This window comes from Pistacia vera, unplaced genomic scaffold, assembly GCF_008641045.1.
Source record: "Pistacia vera cultivar Batoury unplaced genomic scaffold, PisVer_v2 Contig225, whole genome shotgun sequence".
Lineage (NCBI taxonomy): Eukaryota > Viridiplantae > Streptophyta > Magnoliopsida > Sapindales > Anacardiaceae > Pistacia > Pistacia vera.
Genome location: NW_022196030.1, coordinates 1737792 through 1759068, shown reverse-complemented (window position 1 = coordinate 1759068; position 21277 = coordinate 1737792). Strand labels below are relative to the sequence as shown.

The 21277-nt window shown below is 35.6% G+C and overlaps 3 protein-coding genes across 4 annotated transcripts in view; all 3 read left to right on the top strand.

The window, feature by feature from the left end:
* The first annotated feature begins 10571 nt into the window (after nt 1-10571).
* Nucleotides 10572-19640, top strand: LOC116130862 (LEAF RUST 10 DISEASE-RESISTANCE LOCUS RECEPTOR-LIKE PROTEIN KINASE-like 2.4). Its single transcript, XM_031416557.1, has 3 exons — nt 10572-11590; nt 18069-18104; nt 18206-19640. The coding sequence occupies exons 1-3, from the start codon at nt 10780-10782 to the stop codon at nt 19318-19320; spliced, it is 1962 nt and encodes a 653-aa protein (XP_031272417.1). The 5' UTR covers nt 10572-10779; the 3' UTR covers nt 19321-19640.
* The window catches only part of LOC116130861 (LEAF RUST 10 DISEASE-RESISTANCE LOCUS RECEPTOR-LIKE PROTEIN KINASE-like 1.4), a 41666-nt gene continuing 33330 nt past the window's right edge, over nt 12942-21277 (top strand). The window contains exon 1 of one of the 2 annotated variants that reach the window (XM_031416554.1): nt 12942-14222. In XM_031416554.1, the coding sequence (XP_031272414.1) occupies nt 13379-14222 (844 nt within the window). In that variant the 5' untranslated portion in view covers nt 12942-13378. The remainder of the gene's footprint in view (nt 14223-21277) is intronic. The other variant, XM_031416555.1, reaches the window with a different exon arrangement.
* LOC116130863 (LEAF RUST 10 DISEASE-RESISTANCE LOCUS RECEPTOR-LIKE PROTEIN KINASE-like 2.1) lies at nt 14974-16701 on the top strand. Its single transcript, XM_031416558.1, has one exon. The coding sequence runs from the start codon at nt 15171-15173 to the stop codon at nt 16014-16016; it is 846 nt and encodes a 281-aa protein (XP_031272418.1). The 5' UTR covers nt 14974-15170; the 3' UTR covers nt 16017-16701.

The following is a 21277-nucleotide window of genomic DNA, read 5'->3' as shown; positions in this document are numbered from 1 at the left end:
CTTTATGTTCAACCGAGCTAATCAGACGTGAGCATATAAAGTAGAAGATATGGAAGTAAAACTACTTGTTTACGCAGTGCACATTTCAGAAATCTAAAACCCTTGTCTTTATACAGAAATAGAATAAGTTAGCCACTCTTTGTGTCACTATCCTTAATTTAGCAATCATATTAAAAGCACTACCGGTAAGTGTTGTGTCACATCATAGAGAGTAGTTAAAGTTTGACAGGTCTATTTGATCAAATCAGTAGCTCGTAAGTTTGCCTTCTTATATTAGGATTACTTTGTTCAATAACAGATATAAATTCATAATTACGATTGAATTTAATAATGTTGGCCGTCTTAGCCAAGTCACCCCAGTTGAATTGGATTAAATTTTGTGAAACTCTGCTTATTGATTTAGGCAAAGAATTTACCACTATGACTAAGTGTAGAACTTTTCCTGTGGTACTACTACTATATATTTTTTACATTCATGTACTATATTATATTCTAGAAATTAGGTTGTTGTCATTGTTTATATATTATATTCAATAGGCAGCACTACTTTAATATCATATTGGTAAGTAAGACATCTTAATTCCTTCCAAAGCAAGTCAGTAAGTATTATAGTAGAGAAACTATTTATAATGGTCCTTGTGCCCATTATTAATAAGATAACTGACAATAATAAAATATTGATAATGTATGCCTATCATTATACGCATTAAGTTGGTAAATATTAAAAAAAGAATGTAAGAAAATTTTTAATATACAGTTTAACTATTTTATACTTTTTATTGACCAAATGCTGGAGACATAGAAGGTTGGAATCGTTCTATTAGTAAATCATTTCTGCGTATTTTCAATAGAGCTAATGGACTATTGAATCATTGAATGTTAGAAATCAACCCCATTTGACAAAGATGTTAACCCTTCTTGTATGTTTGATGTGTTGAACTTCTTGTGAATATCTTGATAACTTAATACTATGTTTCTCTGTTCGATCGTCTCCATTGTCATTTCTCATAGCTTTTACGCCACTGTTTTATCTCTCTCCATCGTGATCATATGATTTTCAGAGTTTTGAGAAAGACAATTTGGAAACTGTACAGGTGTTGATGTGAAATTCTCTGCCAATAATAAAATTTCAATAGCATGTAGACTTTTCATGATTAATTATAATCTAAGCCTATTAATATTAGCTAACACCCTGGACTATTCCAAATCAAGCTTCTATTCTTTTAAGACCTGTTGCAAGTCTTCTCATAATGAACGAGCAATGGAATTTCCTTCACTTTCATCACAGCTTTTATAGTTTTCTATCCATCTCTTATTGGATGATCTACCTACTCTTTCTCTCCTTAATTTCTCTCAAATGATGCACCCATTATTTCTCCATCATCTTCTTCCTCACTTTCATCTTCAATACTCAACATCTTTATGCGCCGATGAATTCGATACATAACTGCAGTCTTCCTGTGTACGTGGAGACCAAAGCATAGAAATCAACTACCCTTTCTGGGGCGTAAACCGTCCAGATTCTGTGGTCAACCGGGTTCCAGATAGAGTCCAAGAGGGTGTTCCAAGATCAACATGATGTCGAATACTTTTGAATTCTTACATTAATTCAACCACACAGACTCTTAAGGTCGCTAGGATGATTTCTGGTCTCGTATTTGTCCAGCTTTTCTCTTCAACACCACCCTTGATTTCACCCGCTTCAATTATGCCCCGGACAAAGGAACCTGACCCTATACTACGGTTGGCTTTGCGCTCGATCCGGGCAGAGGTCGTATATTGTCTATCCTGATTGCGCTGTAAATGATACCAGCATGGATGTTTTCTATGCGCCCCAGAGTGCCCCATTTGACTCGTTAATATAAGATGCAATAGCAGTGTCATTGTTCCAGTTCTTGAAACAAGCTGCTCAGGAACTTGACCACTAGAAATACCATCAACGTTACATTAGATGAAGGTTTTGAATTGCAGTGGAATTTAGGGAGCGACCAATGCAACACATGCGTCAACTCCGGCGGGTTTTGCGGATATAACTCAACGGAGAGTCTATTCGTTTGCTTTTGCCGTGATCAGCCCATGCAATTGAATTTCATCTAGTCCAAGACCTCCGCAGGTTTGTTTCCTTTATTACTCTATATAACTTGACGTGCTTCCTCGAATTGATTCATCCTGAAACTCAGACCTTAATATCTTATCTTGGCACTTCTAAATGTTTTTTTTTTTCCTCTGGTTTTTGCCAATTGATATTCATTTGTCGTTGCCCTGTTGGGGATAAATAAGTTTCTTTAAATACCTAACGGTTGAAAGCTGTTCGCGGATGTCCTTTTTGATTTTGAGGTCCATTTACGGGTTCTAGTATCGAATTTGAGAATCTTTAAGTTTTCACACCTGACATAGGAGGTTTCGTTCAGCTTACGCCTGGAAAAATAAAGACCTTACTTTGGTCAAGTCCACAACAATTAATTTTCTATGACGGAAAGAGTGAAATGCGAACCAATTTAGCTCTATTATAATTTAAATCAATTTAACTTCCCACATCTCTCTTGTTGTCTCTCAACATGGCGCTTCATCTCTCTCCAGCTTCTGTTTATTCTCCATCACCATAACCTTCATCTTAGTCCATGTTCCAACATCTGTGTCAGCCATTCATGCAAATGAAAACTGTATCGCCCCTTTTCGCTGTGCAAACTTGGAGAATATTGAATATCCTTTCTGGGGAGCGAGTAGGCCAGAGTACTGTGGCACCCGATTTATCATTTGGACTGCGAAGGGCGAGTTTGCAGAGTTATTATCATGGAGACAAGCCAGAGTGATTCATACAATAACTCTTCCGGCACTCTCTACAGTAGCTGTAGAGGATTACTGGATGACCTTTGTCCCTCAAACCTTGTCAGCGGCACTATAAATTCCAGCTTCTTTAATTACACTTCCGATACAGAATATAACGCTGTATTATGACTGCCCTCCTCTCGTGAAAGACATTTCGGCCGCGCTGCTTCCCTTTAAGTTTAATTGTATCTTGGAAGAGACAGGCACCAATAATTACTATTTCATATGGGCAAACAGTGTCAATAGAAACATCTTATCTTCCATTACCATAACTTCGAAAGTTGTGGTACCAACGTTACTATTCGGTAGACAGTCTGCATTTCTTTTCTTGGAGACAATCCAGCTTCGGCAAAAGTGAGTACACGCTTAAAGGGGTTTTGATTTGCAATGGTGCGCAAATAATACCTTATGTGACCAATGTAAAGACTCAGGTGGACTGTGTGGATTTGACACAGATACTGATAAATTCACTTGTTATTGTCCTGATAAGCCTTATTCCTGACTTGTCCCTCAAAAGTACATCCCATCTCTTTATTCATTTCTTGTCATCCTGAGTTTCCTCAATTTGTTGAGTTAGGGGTATTTGCTTTTAGACAAAACCAGGTTCAGATGAGCAGAAACTTGAAACTTGATTCCGAGCTTGCATATTCCTCATATTGATGCTATGTTGTTTCGTTTTTAGATATTTATTATAGAAGGGAGTAACCTACTGGAAACACTAATCAAGTTTTATCGACTTTAGGTTGTAGAAAAATCTCCCTTTTGTTCAAAGTGTTGACCTTTTCCTCCACCAAATCCAGAAAAATAACTAGAAGACAGGATGTTTTGTTTTCCATTTCCGTGTTCTTTGCCCTCTAAAACTCTTAAAAGCCAATCCTCAAAGTTCTCTTTTCTCACTGAGAGTGTTATCCAGCAATCCTCTGCCTGTTGTTTTAGGCCCCTGAATTCATAGCAGCTCTTTCCGTGGACGTTCTCATTATAGATAACTCAACTCAAGACTGATGTGGTTTGTGCTTTTTATTAAGCGTAATTTGAAAACACTTTACTCGACTTTATCAAAGTTAATTAGAACTTAATTGGTCAGGATTCAGGATGTAAATATTGAAACCAAAGGAATTCAGCTTCATTGTCCCAGAGTACATCCGAGTCCTGCCACAATCTCTGTCTATCGTCCAAAATGGCTTTTCATTCTCTCTTCAAGCTTCTGCTTATTTCTCCATCATCATAACCTTCATTTTAGCACATGTCATAACATCTGTATCAGCCGATGAGAATATATGTAAACTTCAGCGCCCCATTTCACTGTGCAAACTTGGAGAATATTGAATATCCTTGTTGGGGAACAAGTAGGCGGCCAGAGTATTGTGGCACCCGGGTTATGAGTTGAATTGTTAAGGCGTGGACCGCGTGGTCGCAGAGATTACAATCATGGAGAGAACCTACAAAGTGCTTGACATCAATAACACTTCCCGGATTCTCACATTTTATTATAGAAGATGGTGGAATGACATTTGTCTTTCAAACGCTTCTTTATATTATACTCCCGATACAGAAATATAATGCTGTATTATGAAGACTGCCCTCCTCTTGTGAAAGACATTTCGGCCGTGCTGCTTCCCTTCAAGTTTAATTGCAGCTTGGAAGAGATAGACACCATATATTTTTATAGGGGCAATGATGGTGTCTGTTGGTTCGTTTGGTTCAACTGGAGAGTGGATAAAGAGAGATTTTGCAAAGGAAGAGGCGGCAGCAACATGAAAATGAGTGCTCTGTTTTCATTCATATAGTAAGGATATATATGTACAAAACCAGTCTACTGTTCCACCACTAAAACAACCTAATGCAGTGTAATTTTTACCATTTGAATTTGAAATAAGAGTTACAACAAAACTGTCTCATCACAGCTAAACTCAACTAAACATGTCACAAAAACATCACAAAATTCATCAAAAAAATAGCTTCAACCACTGCACCCCGTAGCAGCAACTTGAACACTTGGCGCCAAAAACTGTTTGAAACTTTAACTGAATATTTTTGCATTTCCAGCAAATTATCACCATCTTCAACACTCCTCCTTGATAATCTGCTGGAAACACCAAGTTTGGACTTAAATTCTCAAACTTGGCTTTGATAAAGCCTTGGCCATGAGTCCACCACCACCTAGTCTTCACCCCTGCAATGGTCAATTTAACTTCTCCATTACTTTCCTGCCTCTCTCACATCATGGACTTAATTTTGATGTGCTTGGTTCTACCTACCGTGTAAGACATGATTTTTTGCCATTCCCACGGCTGCCTGGTTGTCACAAGAAGATCACGTTGGACTCCTCTGTGTTCTCTAAGATTTTTCTAAGCCATATGGCTTGGTTTACCACAACAGTAAGCAAATGTATTGTGCTTCTACTGTGGACTAAGCTATGGTGTCCTTTTTTTTGGATAGCCAACATATAGCACCTGAATTAAAAAAAGGTATAGTCGGAAGATTTCTCATATCATCAATGCATCAAGCCCAATCATTGTCGAGTATCCATCAACGAAAATTTTCAGACTTTTTGTATCATATACCAGATCAGAACTTCCTTTAATATACCTCAACCCCCTCTTGGCTGCCTTGAGATGAACTTCACTCGGGTCGCTCATGAACCTGGAGAGAGGCTTGTTGCAAACATTAAGTCAGGCCTGGTGGTTGTCAGTACAATAGAAGCCAATCAAACTTCTATATATTCCCTCATCAATCTTCACAGCCCCATCATCTCTGCTCAACTTCAAGTTTACAACCAAGAGTATGCACTCTCATCACGTGTACTGTGACTAATTATACATAAATGGATCAAATGATCATACAAACAAAATGTTAATTGAATACAAAGTGTTATATGGTGAAAAATAAGGTATGAATTTTCGATATGTTTTTTGTGACTAAGCACCATACTCCGTCCACGTGTACTGTGACTATGCATAGTGTATGTCGCGTGTCAAACATAGAAGGAGTTACTCTCACTTGTAAGATTGATAAGGTTGTTTCAGCAGTAAGGCTCAGGACTAAACTGTTATCTAGATCACTGGTATCTTATGAGATGACTACTTCAATATTAAGTCTCCAGTAAGGGTGATTTGTCAGATCTTCATGAGTAAGACCACTCATCGAACATTATAGTGGGGTCCTCTACCCCAAATCAAGGATCCATATTCATTTTCTTATAGCTAAAGAGCAATTGTTTCTCTTGAGAGCAAATATTTTTTGTAAACACTGCAATAAGATAACAGTAAATATAGGATTTACACCTTGCATCCGAACCACTTTAAAAATTGTTTCTACTCTTTTTATTTATTTTCACATATTATTGTTATTATTGCCCATTGGTTCAACATCATATTTCACGGTCTTGCACAGACACTTGTGTGAACTCCCATAGAAAGCTGACGTACTTCTTGTTGGTGCGAAAATCGCAACAACATAAAGTATATATTATTATATGTCGTTCAATAATATTATGTAATTCATATTTATTTAAATAACCATATATATTCATTGTATATATGTTTCGGATGTGACTATAACTAAATAAAAAAATGGTCTATTTATTTTTTTTTAAATTTTTTTAACATACTTCGCAGGAACAAAATGGTCGATATGATTAGTGCCAAAATAAAATGAATGGCTATGAAAATAATTTGGATTTTGGGCCTAAATTTGGCACGCGCCTAACGGGTGTGCAATTTCGGCCTGACCCATTACAATTAGCTGATCCAATTGAATCAAAGTCCAATGATAGAGAGCCTTTGTCGATTGAATATTGTTATTTTTGCCAGTGATGTTATTTAGGCCTCCTTATTTAATTGCACATAATCCCTTTGGAGAGAAACCATTTAATAATAAGGGGCCTCCACTAAGTAAAAGAGAGGCTGCATGAAGGACACCTCATCCACAATACTTGGAAGAGGACACTTGACAAGGTATTTGTCCACAGTCCCACTACAAGAGGAGCAATTACAAAATAAAAAGGGTATGACAAAGTACTCCTTTCTCACCAAAAAAGGTTCATTCACTCTCTATTTTTATTAGCATTCTTTCAAGAATATTTTGGGTTTAATTATTATCAATTAATATACACTTAAGAAGGGGGGGAAGCCAAAGGGCTGACGAGTCTAGTGTCATAGAGGTGGAATGTCGAATGCATGGATAACTATTTCGAGGTAAGTTTTGTACTCGATTGGATTCATTGACTAACTTAAGCGTTAAAGGTTCCACCAGTGACACCCCCACTAGCCCCCTCCACTCTATTGTTGCACAGTAGGTCAAATTTCAAACCTTAGAGCTGAAATGAGAACCAATGGATTCCAAGAAACAAAAAGACCATTCACCCACGAGCCAATTTTGAGATCAACAAACCACATTTGAGAGTAGCACTTTCTGAATATGATGAGCTATAAAGATTAACAGAAGCAACACGTTTTCTTTTCCCCGTAACTTGTGCTTTGAATTATGAACATTTTTTACAATTTCAGTTTATGGACTTCAACATATGATTTGGATTAAAAAGAATTACGAATTAAGTATAACGTCAGCTGACATGCGAATATGAAATGAAAATATGTGATATTATTTTACTACTTATTTACTAATATATATGTGTGTGTGACATTATTTTCATTCCTATTATATTTTATATATTATTCTATTTTATTTATTATAGAAATTACATTATTATTGTAATATTTTTTATCCTTACACAATTATTACACTTTTATATAAATAGGTTATGTATTCACATATAATTCACAACAATTATGGGTGTTTAAAAAAATATAAAAACCAAACCGAACCGAAAAACCAATTAACCGAAAAAACGGTTCGATTACAGTTCAAAGAATTCAAAAAACTGGATTTTAGGTTCGGTTTTTGGTTTGGGTTGTTTTTCATTGGGACTTATTTAGTTATTTTGTTGTTCTATTATAGATCTTTCATTACGGACTTTTATTTTTGTTTAATTTCGGACTTTTATTTGTATTAACTTTTAATGTATTGTTAGTTGTGGTCAATGGATATGTATGAATATTTAATTTTTATTTGGATACGTATTGTTGATGTTTACAATTTAATTTACGAAAAAATTAAAAAAAAATAAGTTTTATCCAATACAAGGGGGAAAATTGGTTCAAAACCGGCTAACCGGTTTTACCGGTTTTTTCAAAGCAGTTAACCCGTTTTTTGGTTAACAAAAACAACAAGTTTTCCCCCCAAACCAGTTCGGCTTCAATTCAGGAGTTTTCCTATACCGAACCGATTCGGTTCAAGAAAGCGGTTAACTAGTTCGGTTAATCGCTTTTGAACACCCCTAACAACAACTCAATACAATTAATTTGAATTCCTCTCAAATATCTCTCGAGCATACTTCGACCATTTCAATTGTCTTTCTTACCCTCTCAAGGATATCTTTCGAGCATACTCTAATTCTTTTCAATTGCCTCTCTTACCCTCTTAATTTTGACAATACCCTTAGAAAAAATCTTGAATACATCAGGAGCATCGCACAATAATATTTACAGGTAATAATAAATGGTACATCATATGCCAATAAATGAAATCAAAATTTAAAACGATTGCTAATTTGGCATCAGAGGGGACAGACAAACTAAGACAAACATTTCACCCCAATTTTCTTTATAAGTTCTTGTCCTGTTAAAGGACGAGTAATACTATACACACAACCCATTCTTGTTCTTACAAATTTCTTTTACAATCCCGATGTGATAACTAAGTTGGCACTGTCATGCCAGCTCCATCACACCTAAAGCACAAAATGATTTTGACTAGACCTAAGAAGCGGCTGTTCCTTCATAGTGAATGGCCATTCCTTGTTGAAGTTATTCTATGGAAATGTCTGTTCTTTTGAAGGAACGATCGTTTGTTTCTAATAGTATTTTGGGTGTGGTGGGAGTTGACGTGACAATATAAATAAGAGTCCTCCACCTCAAATCAGGGATCCAGAATTTCATTTTCTTAATACCTAAAGAGCAATTGTTTCTTTTGAGAGCAAATATCTTTTGTAAACACTGCAATAAGATAACAGTGGACGTAGGATTTGCACCTTACATCCAAACCACTTTAAAAACTGTTTCTACTCTTTTTATTTATTTTCACGCATTATTATTATTATTGCCCATTGGTTCAAAATCATATTTTGCGGTCTTGCACAGACACTTTGTGTGAACTCCCACAGAAAGCTCACGTACTTCTTGTTGATGCAAAAAATCGCAACAACATAAAGTATTATATTATTTATATTGTTGTTCAATAATATTATGTAATTCATATTTATTTTAAAAACAACCATATATATTCCTTGTATATATGTCTCGGATGTAACTTTAACTAAATAAAAAAAAATGGTCTATTTATTTATTTTTTTAATTTTTTTTAACATACTTCGCAGGAACAAAAAGGGTCAAATTTCAAACCTCAAAGCTGAAATGAGAGCCAATGGATTCCAACAAACAAAAAGACCATTCACCCGAACGACCAATTTTGAGCATCAAATATGATGAGCTATAAAGATTAACAAGAAGCAACACGTTTTCTTTTCCCCGTAACTTGTGCTTTGAATTATGAAATTTTACGCAGTAAATAATATACATTCCACACATCCACCCACTACTTTCCTACCTAATAAAGCAAAGCTTTCCCACAAATTTATATTAACCACTTATTAATTATTTAAAGAATCTATCAGTTTAGATTCATAAATGCTAATTTATCATTTTAGATTTCTTAACATGACCTTAAGACAAATTGATTATTTATATTCAACTAGTATTTGTTGAGTCTTAATTATATCATAATTAATTCTTTGATTAAGACTTTGACTAATTGGTTTTAATTGATAACGACACTGGACTCTTCTAACCACTGTCAAGAAATTGCAAAGGAAATCCCCAAATAGGATTTTTGCCCCAGGCAGCACGTTATGCTGTGTATGAAACGAAGAAAAATAACATATTCAACCTTGTAAGGGTCCAGTTGAATATATTTTTTAGAAATTTTACTGAATTCTGGCGACAAATATTGCGCTCTTTGTGTGTTTGGTTTGACAGTGGATAGTCTTTATTCTCTGCATATCAGCCTGTTACAGTAAAAGCTTGGAAATTGTTGTCTAGTGGGGGCAACCTCAAACAATACGTATTAACAAGACTTGAGTCTCCTTATGCTTTTAGGAGTTTGGTCTTGATTATTAACGTGTATTGATTTATACTCAAGTCTAGGTTCATATGACTTTAATTTGTGCTTTGCTTTTTCTTTCAACAAGACTTATTTAGTCCGTGTTACACATATTAAGTTGTTTTTTTCCTCTAAAATAACGAGTAAAGGACTGAAGGAGGAAACTTCAACCCACTTGTGAAACACGCAATAGCCAAGACTATACACGTTTTCATTACTTTTTTCATGAACAATTTTTTTCACCTCTACTGTAATTTCACCCCGCACATATTGTAACATTAAACATGTTTTGTATACTGCCATCAATATTTTTTTGGCTTCTGATGCTCTGTTAAAACGAAACTGGACTTGATGTATACAAGTCCAATATTGTTATCAAAATATTATACAAGGTGGGCGGGTTTGGATATAGAATTTAGTGAGATACAATTTATTATACAATCTGTCTTGGGTCGTTGTTCATAAGTTGGTTATATTTATTTCTGAAGGAGACTCATATCGTAGTTGGACTAGTCTCTGCAAATCAAACGCAAACATGGTTGGAAAAAATGCAAGTACGTGAAGATAAAGTCATCAAGTCAACTATGCACCCAAAATTTCCAAGTCTTTCTATTGCTTTCCTTTTATCTTCCAAAGATGTGATGTTACTCTTAGTTTCTTCTATATTTTCTTGGCATCAATGGATTCAGTTCCCTCATGATTCATTCTCCCTAGGCCTTAATCCCACCAGAAATGACGAGTTTCAAACTTTTCTCCTCGTCGCCTTTTCTTTGTGCTCTAGGCTTTCTAATACTAGTTCTTGTCAATATTCAGTTATCTTTAAGCAATCCTGGTTCATTTGAAGATTGTAGACTTCAATTCACGTGCGGGAACATCACAGCTGGTTATCCTTTCTGGGGAGTCGAAGGCACACAATACGGTCGCCCAGAGTTATGTGGCCACATGGGTCTGGAGCTTTATTGTAAGGAGGATACGACATTCATTATGATCAATCATGTAGAATATTGTGTTTTGAATATCTCTGAGTCAGCGAAAGTTCTAAACATTGCGAGACAGGACTACTTGAGCGGCATCTGTCCATATGATGGATTGGTTAACACCACCTTTGAGTCGACACTTTTTGAATATTCTCCTCGGTATGAGAAATTCACATTACGTTATGGTGTCCCTCGCGGTCAAATATTTTGCTCCATAGAGGAGATGGAGAAGAACTTCAATTATACGGATGGTTTAATATCGACACTCGGATCTGGTTTTATGAATTTTAGTGTCACTGTTCCGGTTCTTAAAACTTTCCTTGAAGAAGCAAATCGAAGTCTATCAGTTGTGGAAGAAGCCCTGAAACAAGGATTTGAAGTGAAGTGGAAGGTGAATGGCATGGAAAACTGTTCTAAGTGCATTCAATCCCATGGAAGTTGTGGTCCTGGACCTCCTGGTCTCTGGAATCAACCAATTTGCTATTGCCCACCTCAATCTTTCCTCCTTCAAGATCAACGAGTATGTTCAACCTTGCCTCCACCAAAAGGTCCTCCAGATACATCAGGTAAGTACCTCAATTTTTATGGCAGTGCTAATTACTATACCAAAATGAATTCTTAGTTTACACAAATTAAAGGAACATTATTATTATTATCATTATTTTACAGCCAAACTTCTAATCATACGCATCTCGAACCACAGACCCCAGACTTTGGTTCTAATAAGGGTCATGGTCATGCATCAACTTTCACACACGGTCAAAGAAGCACCCGTTTTAATAGTATCCCTATCATAGCAGACACTCATGCCTTACACTCAGCCAATAAGATTCCTTGATATCAAAATTAAGCACTATAGATGGTAACGCGAAGCATTTTTGTTGTTTAGTCAATAAAAAGCTCTTTAACAGCCACTAACCACTAACTATTAACTTCATAAACTTTATGTTCAACCGAGGCTAATCAGACGCCTAAAGCAAATATAAAGTAGAAGAGGAATATTGGAAGCAAAACGATTGGTTTACGCAGTGCAAATTTCAGAAATCTAAAACCACCTTGTCCTTATACAGAAATCAGAATAAGTTACGCTATCTCTTTCGATGTCACTATCCTTAATTTAGCAATCATATTAAAAGCATTACTGCTAAAGTGTGTGTCATCATAGAGAGTAGTTAAAAGTTTGACAAAGTCTATTTGACTGCAAAATCACTTAAGCTCATGAGTTTTTCTTTACTTCATAGTAGGATCACTCCCTCAATAACAAGTCATCAACAGATGTGAATTCATAATTATGATTGAATTTAATAATATCGGCCGTCTTAGCCGCTGCAGTTTCAATAAGCCAAGTCACCCCAGTTGAATTGGATTAAATTTTGTGAAACCTCTGCTCATTGATTTAGGCAAAGTATTTACCACTATGACTAAGTAGTATAACTTTTCCTTGTGGGTATCTACTTTCTACTAATTATTTTTACATTCATGTAGACTAGATATTAATATTCTAGAAATTAGGTTGGTTGTCATTGTTTTGATATTAATTGATTTATTCAAGTAGGCAGCACTACTTTAATATCATAATTGGTAAGTAAGACATCTTAATTCCTTCCAAAGCAAAGTCAGAGACTCAGAGTAAGTATTATAGTAGAGAAGACTATTTTAAATGGTCCTTGTGTCCATCTATTATTAATAAGATATACTGACAATAATAAAATATTTGATAATTTATGTCTATCATTAAATGCATCAAGCTAGGTAAATATTAAAAAAAGAATGCAGAGAAAATTTGTAATATACAGTTTAACTATTTTAATACATTTTATTGACCAAATGCTGGAGACATAGAAGGTTGGAATCGATTTTATTAGTTAATCATTTTCTGCGTATTTTCAATAGTATACCTAATGGACTATACGACATCCATTAAATGTTAGAAATCAACCCCATTTGACAAAGATGTTAACCCTTCTTGTATGTTTGATGTGTTGAACTTGTTGATGAATATCTTGATAACTTATTACTATGTTTCTCTGTTCTGATCGTCCCATTGTCATTTCTCATAGCTTTTATGCCACTGTTTTATCTTTTGCTAGCATCGTGAATCATATAATTTTCAGAGTTTTGAGAAAGATAATTTGGAAACTGTACAGCTGTTGATGTGAAATTCTCTGCCAAATTAATAAAATTCTCAATAGCACGTAGACTTTTCATGATTAATTATAATCTAAGCCTATTTAATATTAGCTAACACCCTGGACTAATTCCGAATCAAGCTTCATATTCTTTCAAGAGAAGTTGCAACGTCTTCTCATAATGAGACGAGCAATGGAATTTCCTTCACTTTCATCACAGCTTTTATGGTTTTCTATCCATACTCTTATTTGGATGATCTACCTACTCTTTCCTCCTTCAATTTCTCTCAAATGATGCACCCTCATTATTTCTCCATCATCTTCTTCCTCACTTTCATCTTCAATACTCAAACATCTTTATGCACCGATGATATTCGATACATAAACTGCAGTCTTCCTGTGTACTGTGGAGACCAAAGCATAGAAATCAACTACCCTTTCTGGGGCGTAAACCGTCCAGATTACTGTGGTCAACCGGGGTTCCAGATAGAGTGCCAAGAGGGTGTTCCCAAGATCAACATGATGTCGAATACGTTTAGAATTCTTCACATTAATTCAACCACACAGACTCTTAAGGTCGCTAGAGATGATTTCTGGTCTAGTATTTGTCCAGCTTTTCTCTTCAACACCACCCTTGATTTCACCCGCTTCAATTATGCCCCGGGACAAAGGAACCTGACCCTATACTACGGCTGTGCTTTGCGCTCCGATCCGGGCAGAGGGTCGTATATTGTCTATCCTGATTGCGCTGTAAATGATACCAGCATGGATGTTTTCTATGCGCCCCAGAGTGCCCCAGTTGACCCGTTAATAGTAAGATGCAATAGCAGTGTCATTGTTCCAGTTCTTGAAACAGCTGCTCAGGAACTTGATCAACGTAGAAATACCATCAACGTTACATTAGATGAAGGTTTTGAATTGCAGTGGAATTTAGGGAGCGACCAATGCAGCACATGCGTCAACTCCGGCGGGTTTTGCGGATATAACTCAACGAAGAGTCTATTCGTTTGCTTTTGCCGTGATCAGCCCAATGCAATTGAATGTTCATGTAGTCCAGGACCTCCAGCAGGTTTGTTTCCTTTATTACTCTATTATAACTTGACGTGCTTCCTCGAATTGATTCATCCTGAAACTCAGACCTTATATTATCTTTGGCACTTCAAAATGTTTTTTTTTTTTTTCCTCTGGTTTTTGCCAATTGATATTCATTTGTCGTTGCCCTGTTGGGGATAATAAGTTTCTTTAAATACCTAACGGTTGAAAGCTGTTCGCGGATGTCCTTTTTGATTTTGAGGTCCATTTACGGGTTCTAGTATCGAATTTGAGAATCTTTAAGTTTTCACACCTGACATAGGAGGTTTCGTTCAGCTTACGCCTGGAAATATATATAGGAACCATCATTTTATATGAGTCGATATTTCAAATATTAGTTTGGTTCACAATTTTATGTTTTTGGGAAAAGTATTTTGAAAAAAGTTAAAAGAAAAAGTTGAATTAGGCGGGTATTACGATGTAGGATTTACAAATTGTAAAATACCCCTTATGTTTGTTTTTTTACAAAACACCCCTTATAATAAAACATTAAAGTTAACAAAAATACCCCCAATCCACCCTCAAATACGGACAGTCGACCACCACCGCCGGAGGGTGGCCGGAGTTGCCGTAACAAAAACATTAAAAATATTTAGGGGTATTTAATTAAATTAACAAATTTAGGGGGTTTAAAAAATATTGAATAAAGTTGAATAATATTATGAGTTTTTGGGTATTTTACTGTTTAATTTTTTTTGAGAATAAAGTAATATTCCCAAAATCCAACCAAACGAAGCATTAATTTTCTAGGCTACCTAAACTGGGTGGACCGCAGAAGCTTCCCGTCAGGAAAAATAAAGACCTTACTTGGTCAAGTCCAACAATTAATTTTCTATGACGGAAAGATGTGAAATGCGAACCAATTTAGCTCTATTATAATTTAAATCAATATTAACTTCCACATCTCTCTTGTCTGTCTCTCAACATGGCGCTTCATCTCTCTCCAAGCTTCTGTTTATTCTCCATCACCATAACCTTCATCTTAGTCCATGTTCCAACATCTGTGTCAGCCATTCATGCGAAATATGAAAACTGTATCGCCCCTTTTCGCTGTGCAAACTTGGAGAATATTGAATATCCTTTCTGGGGAGCGAGTAGGCCAGAGTACTGTGGGCACCCGAGTTATCATTTGGACTGCGAAGGCGAGGTTGCAGAGATTAGTATCATGGAGACAAGCTACAGAGTGATTCATATCAATAACTCTTCCGGCACTCTTACAGTAGCTGTAGAGGATTACTGGAATGACATTTGTCCCTCAAACCTTGTCAGCGGCACTATAAATTCCAGCTTCTTTAATTACACTTCCGATACAGGAAATATAACGCTGTATTATGACTGCCCTCCTCTCGTGAAAGACATTTCGGCCGCGCTGCTTCCCTTTAAGTTTAATTGTATCTTGGAAGAGACAGACACCAATAATTACTATTTCATATGGGGCAACAACAGTGTCAATAGAAACATCTTATCTTCCATTACCAATTACTTCGAAAGTTGTGGTACCAACGTTACTATTCCGGTGAGACAGTCTGCATTTCTTTTCTTGGAGACAAATCCAGCTTCGGCAAAAGTGAGTACCGCTCTTAAAGGGGGTTTTGATTTGCAATGGTACGCAAATAATACCTTATGTGACCAATGTAAAGACTCAGGTGGACTGTGTGGATTTGACACAGATACTGATAAATTCACTTGTTATTGTCCTGATAAGCCTTATTCCTGGACTTGTCCCTCAAAAAGTACATCCCATGTCTTTATTCATTACTTGTCATCCTGAGTTTCCTTAATTTTGTTGAGTTAGGGGTATTTGCTTTTAGACAGACCCAGGTTCAGATGAGCAAAAACTTGAAACTTGATTCCGAGCATTGCATATTCCTCATATTGATGCTATGTTGTTTCGTTTTTAGATAATTTATTATAGAAGGGAGTAACCTACTGGAAACACTAATCAAAGTTTTATCGACTTTAGGTTGTAGAAAAATCTCCCTTTTGTTCAAAGTGTTGACCTTTTCCACCAAATCCAGAAAAAATAACTAGAAGACAGGATGTTTTGTTTTCCATTTCCGTGTTCTTTGCCCTCTAAAACTCTTAAAAGCCAATCCTCAAAGTTCTCTTTTTCTCACTGAGAGTGTTGTCCAGCAATCCTCTGCCTGTTGTTTTAGGCCCCTGAATTCATAGCAGCTCTTTCCGTGGACGTTCTCATTATAGATAACTCCAACTAGACTGATGTGGTTTGTGCTTTTTATTTTTTAACACCAAAACTACTGTTGGAGTTGTCGACTACTTCAGCATTAATGGGTAACGGAGACGCACTTGGAGGTCCCGCTGCTCGGTCAGCTGGCGGGTGCCCCGCTCCCCGGTGAGCGGGCGGGGGTCGCGGGGGCAGCGCCCCCGAGCCCGTAGGCGGTTTTGGGCTTTTCCATGTATAACCGCTGTAGGATTCCTTTTAAGTTATTAATTCCTTTTTGGGTTGGGCTTAGGAATAGGAATTCTTGTAAAACTAGGTTTAATCTCTTAAACCTAGTATATAAACATTATTTTCTCTTGTTATGGGTGCGAGAACAATTCATTCATTGTAAACGAGAGAGGTGAGGCATATTGCAATAATATTGACTCAGCTGGACGTAACCCACATTGGGTAAACCAGGATAAATCGCGCATATTACTTTCTTGGTTTACTGTTTGTTTTGTTTAATTATTATTATTTTATTCCTGTTGCTTCTCTATTTCGTTCAACTACAAACTATGCTTCTATATGAGGCGGCTACTTTCAAATTACTCTGCAACTAAACATATTTTAGTACTCCAGATCAAACATGTATTATGTGCTCATATCAATGGTTACCTTCATTGACCAAGAGGAAATCAAGTTAAGGGAAACTGTCAAACAAATACTGCTAACACTGTAATGTAAATGTATTGGCACTCAAGTAAAAAGGTATATAATAAATATCTTAGCTGTTAGCCATTAGGTATTGGTTTGTTATTGTTGGCAGCCTATTGTGATATAGTTACTATAGTTTCATTGACGTGGAGATTGGGGCCCAGTGAGAACAAAAGTTCTGATATCTTATTAAAGAATTTGTCACTAGTCAATGGCAATTTCTTGTCCTATTTGTCTATGAAATCTTTGTTCTTGTCCTGTTCATATGAGCTGAGCTTTAGACCACCTTCTGTTTCATGTTCGTTCATTTTAGTTCGTGGAATAAAGCTGATCTATAATGATGAACTCACAAAATTTGAAACTGTAATACACTAATACAGTCATCAGTTTCGGCAGAAAATTTAATAACAGCCATTTCAATTCTCAAGAAATACATAGAATAGATTGCAGGTACCAGGGCTCCAATAGTTTCAGTTTCCGAGCTGAAAAAGCTTTCCTTGTACAAAAGCTTTGCAAATACTTACTTACAAACTATGGAATATGAATATTTTCATGACTCCCGGATTCAATATTAATTGAAAAGGCTAACTTAGTTTTCTTGATGATTTGTGGCCTGTAATGGAGACTGTCTTGATTGCTACTCTGTTCATAAAATGTTGTCTTGACTTTTTGGTTTGTCGATGGCCTCTAATTAATAATTTTGAATACATTCTTTTTGCACATTTCTACTGTGAGATATGCTTTCACCTGCACCTTCTTTCTCGTTTTGTTGGTCAAAATATGTGAACTATGTATGCATAGATCAATTCTCAGCAAATGAGAATATGATCATTTTCAATGTAGAATATTTTATATTGAGACGAGATGGTCTTGAGTCAATGTTTCCAATTACAACTTTACTTGTTTTCTGTTCAAGATCACTGACATTTCTGGATCTCTTGACAGATGAAAGGAAAAAGAAAACAACTCCTCCTAAAGCAGGTGATATTTCATTGAGTTAGAATATCTATTTAACTTTTTCTTTTTTCTAGTGAAGTTAATAATATAGATAAAGTCTAAGCAATTTCTTGTTCCATCTTTAGTCATTGGCGTAGCAGTTGCAACATGTGTGGTGGGACTGGGGATAGTTCTGATCCTCTCCATTCTTCTTATTGTTGGTAGAGGACGATTTTGGAAGAAGAAAACAGAGAATAATAAAACCGTAGAGGGCTTTATCAAAAATTACGGATCTCTGGCTCCACGTAGATATAGTTATTATGATGTTAAAAAGATGACAACATCATTCAGGGATAAACTTGGTCAAGGAGGCTTCGGTGATGTCTACAAAGGAATTTTATCAGATGGTCGTCTTGTTGCAGTGAAGGTATTAAAGGAATCCAAAGGTAATGGGGAGGAATTTATCAACGAGGTCGTTAGCATGAGTAGAACATCTCATGTTAATATAGTCGCTTCTTTAGGTTTTTGTTTTGAGAAGAAGAAAAGAGCTCTTATCTATGAATTTATGTCTAATGGATCTCTAGAAAAGTTCATATATGATAATGAACCTTCAAGTGTTACCCGCAAGTTGGAATGGGAAACAGTGTCTCATATTGTAGTTGGAATTGCCAGAGGATTAGAGTATTTACACCGACGGTGTAATATAAGGATTGTGCATTTTGATATAAAACCACACAATATTCTTTTAGATGAAGACTTTTGTCCAAAGATATCTGATTTCGGACTTGCTAAGCAATCCAACACAAAAGAGAGTATCATACCAATGTCAGGTGCCAGAGGAACTGCAGGGTATATTGCACCAGAAGTATTTTGTCGAAATTTCGGAGGAGTCTCTCATAAGTCTGATGTCTATAGTTATGGAATGATGGTTCTCGAAATGATTGGAAGGAGAAAAAACATTGATGTTAGAGTGTCTCATATGAGTCAAATATATTTTCCACATTGGATACACAAGTATGTTGAATCAGGAAATGATCTCAAACTTCATGGGGTTTCCACTGAAGAAGAAAAAGATATTGTGAAAAAGATGATATTAGCGGGCTTGTGGTGCATTCAAACCATTCCATCTGATAGACCATCGATGACCAAAGTTGTAGAAATGTTGGAAGGTAGCCTAGAAAACTTGGAGGTTCCACCAAAACCTTATTTGTCTTCTCCAACAAGATCACCACAACATTCTTCTCCTACATCATCAACATGATTAATGCATCACACAAAAAAACTCCTGTTTATTTGAGTAGTAACAAAGTGAAACATAAATCATGATATGGTATTATCCTTTACTTGATATACCATTTATTTTTATTTAATGAGTAACATAAATATTTTCACTCTTCCAAAAATTTTGTATCATATATTTTGTATATATTTTTTTTTTTCCTAATGATCGGTGGTGTCTGGATCAGCTTATGCGTATCTCAACTAATCCCCTAGGACTGTAGAACTACCGACCAAGTAAGAATTCCAATGGCCACTCCTATTAGCAACTGTGAGGACTCGAATTCATAAGATTATATTTGATTCTCCTATTGTTCGTTTATCCTTAAGAGAATTCAAACTTGGAAGACCATGTTAGATTCTACTCTTGAAAGACCATTTTGTATATCTTTTACAGTGATAACTTGAGTGCTTTTCTTTAAATATCTTTTACTAGTGATAACTTTCACAAAGATGTAAGTTGTAACAACACGAATCAAGATATATAACATAAAATAGAAAAGACAAGATGAAAAGCTGTGAGTTGGACATCACAAAGCCCAGGCGGCCCCTAGTTAGAGAGAGTTATGGGTTATGTATTCTCAGAATCTAAAACAATATAAGGAAATTATGAAAGTTACTCCTCAAGCGGACAATATTTAATCATTTTGAAAATTTATATACCTATTTAGTTGATACATCATCTTTTACCGTTGTAGATAATACTAAATACATAAAATGACCATGAAATTATATTTATTTTTAGAATTTTGTAGATGTGGTACCAAATCGGGGCAGCCTAGGTTGGGCAAATTATTCTTTGTTCTGGTTCTGGTTCACTTCAATCCATCTATAAGGACTAGTTAGAGGGGTAAGCCCATTAGTCCTTGAATTGGGCTCGTTTTCTAGATGGTTATGCCTTGATTAGCCCACCATCGGGCCTAAGCTTGGGTCACTTTATTTTGGCAAAAGGGACTCAAGTCCATTAAATGGTGGTTGGAGCAAAAATTAATTGCCTAGAAATTCGATTAGTGCATTTGGTGTATCGTATCAGATTTATTTAATTTTTTTAGAGTAATATTAAGATATTTGAAAAAAAAAAAAAAAAAAAAAAAAAAAAAAAAAAAAAAAAGATTCCAACTTAGAATTACATGATTACAGGAAATAAGTTAAATGTGTTTTTTCCTTTAATCAATATGGTGTTCACCCAAAAATATTCACATTACTTGGGTTTTAATTTTGTATATATATAACTTTGTGTTTAATGTAACAATGAAATAGAATGACAATATACAATAAATCATTTAATTATTTAAATAAAATTAAAATCAGTTAAATAAATTATTAATAGAAGACTAGTCTACATGCTTACTTTTATACTCATTTATTTAAAGATATTGGGTTTTTTTTTTGGGTAAACTTGGTAATTCTATAAAGAACGAAGATAATATACACAATCCAACTCTTGGATAGGGCCAAGAGAACAAACAAAAAAGCAAAAGGAAAGAACCCAATCCTAATGCCCAAAACCAGCCTGACAAGCACCAAAAAAGCCACTCAGACTGTTGCAAAGAAAGCAACCAGACCCTATACAGAACAACTAAAAAACCAATAAGCAAACAAGCTGCTGCCCGCAAAAAAGATATTGGGTTTTATTCTTGATTGATGGTGTTTCCTTTGTAAGAATAGGATTGAATCTTACAATCACAAAATATATTGTAACATCACTTGTATAAAGAAGTTTGTATAAATGTTGTTATCTAAATGTTACATTTATTGGAGTATAATTTACTTATTACAAATTATATAATTCATCTAAGTAGTAATGGAGAGTTTCAGCTAATAACTTTGAAAGGCATGTTTCTAGAAATGTAACCACCGCTGCATTTGTATCAAATTGGTTCATATAAATGTGTATTGACTTAGATGAGTATTAAGCGTAATTTGAAAACACTTCACTC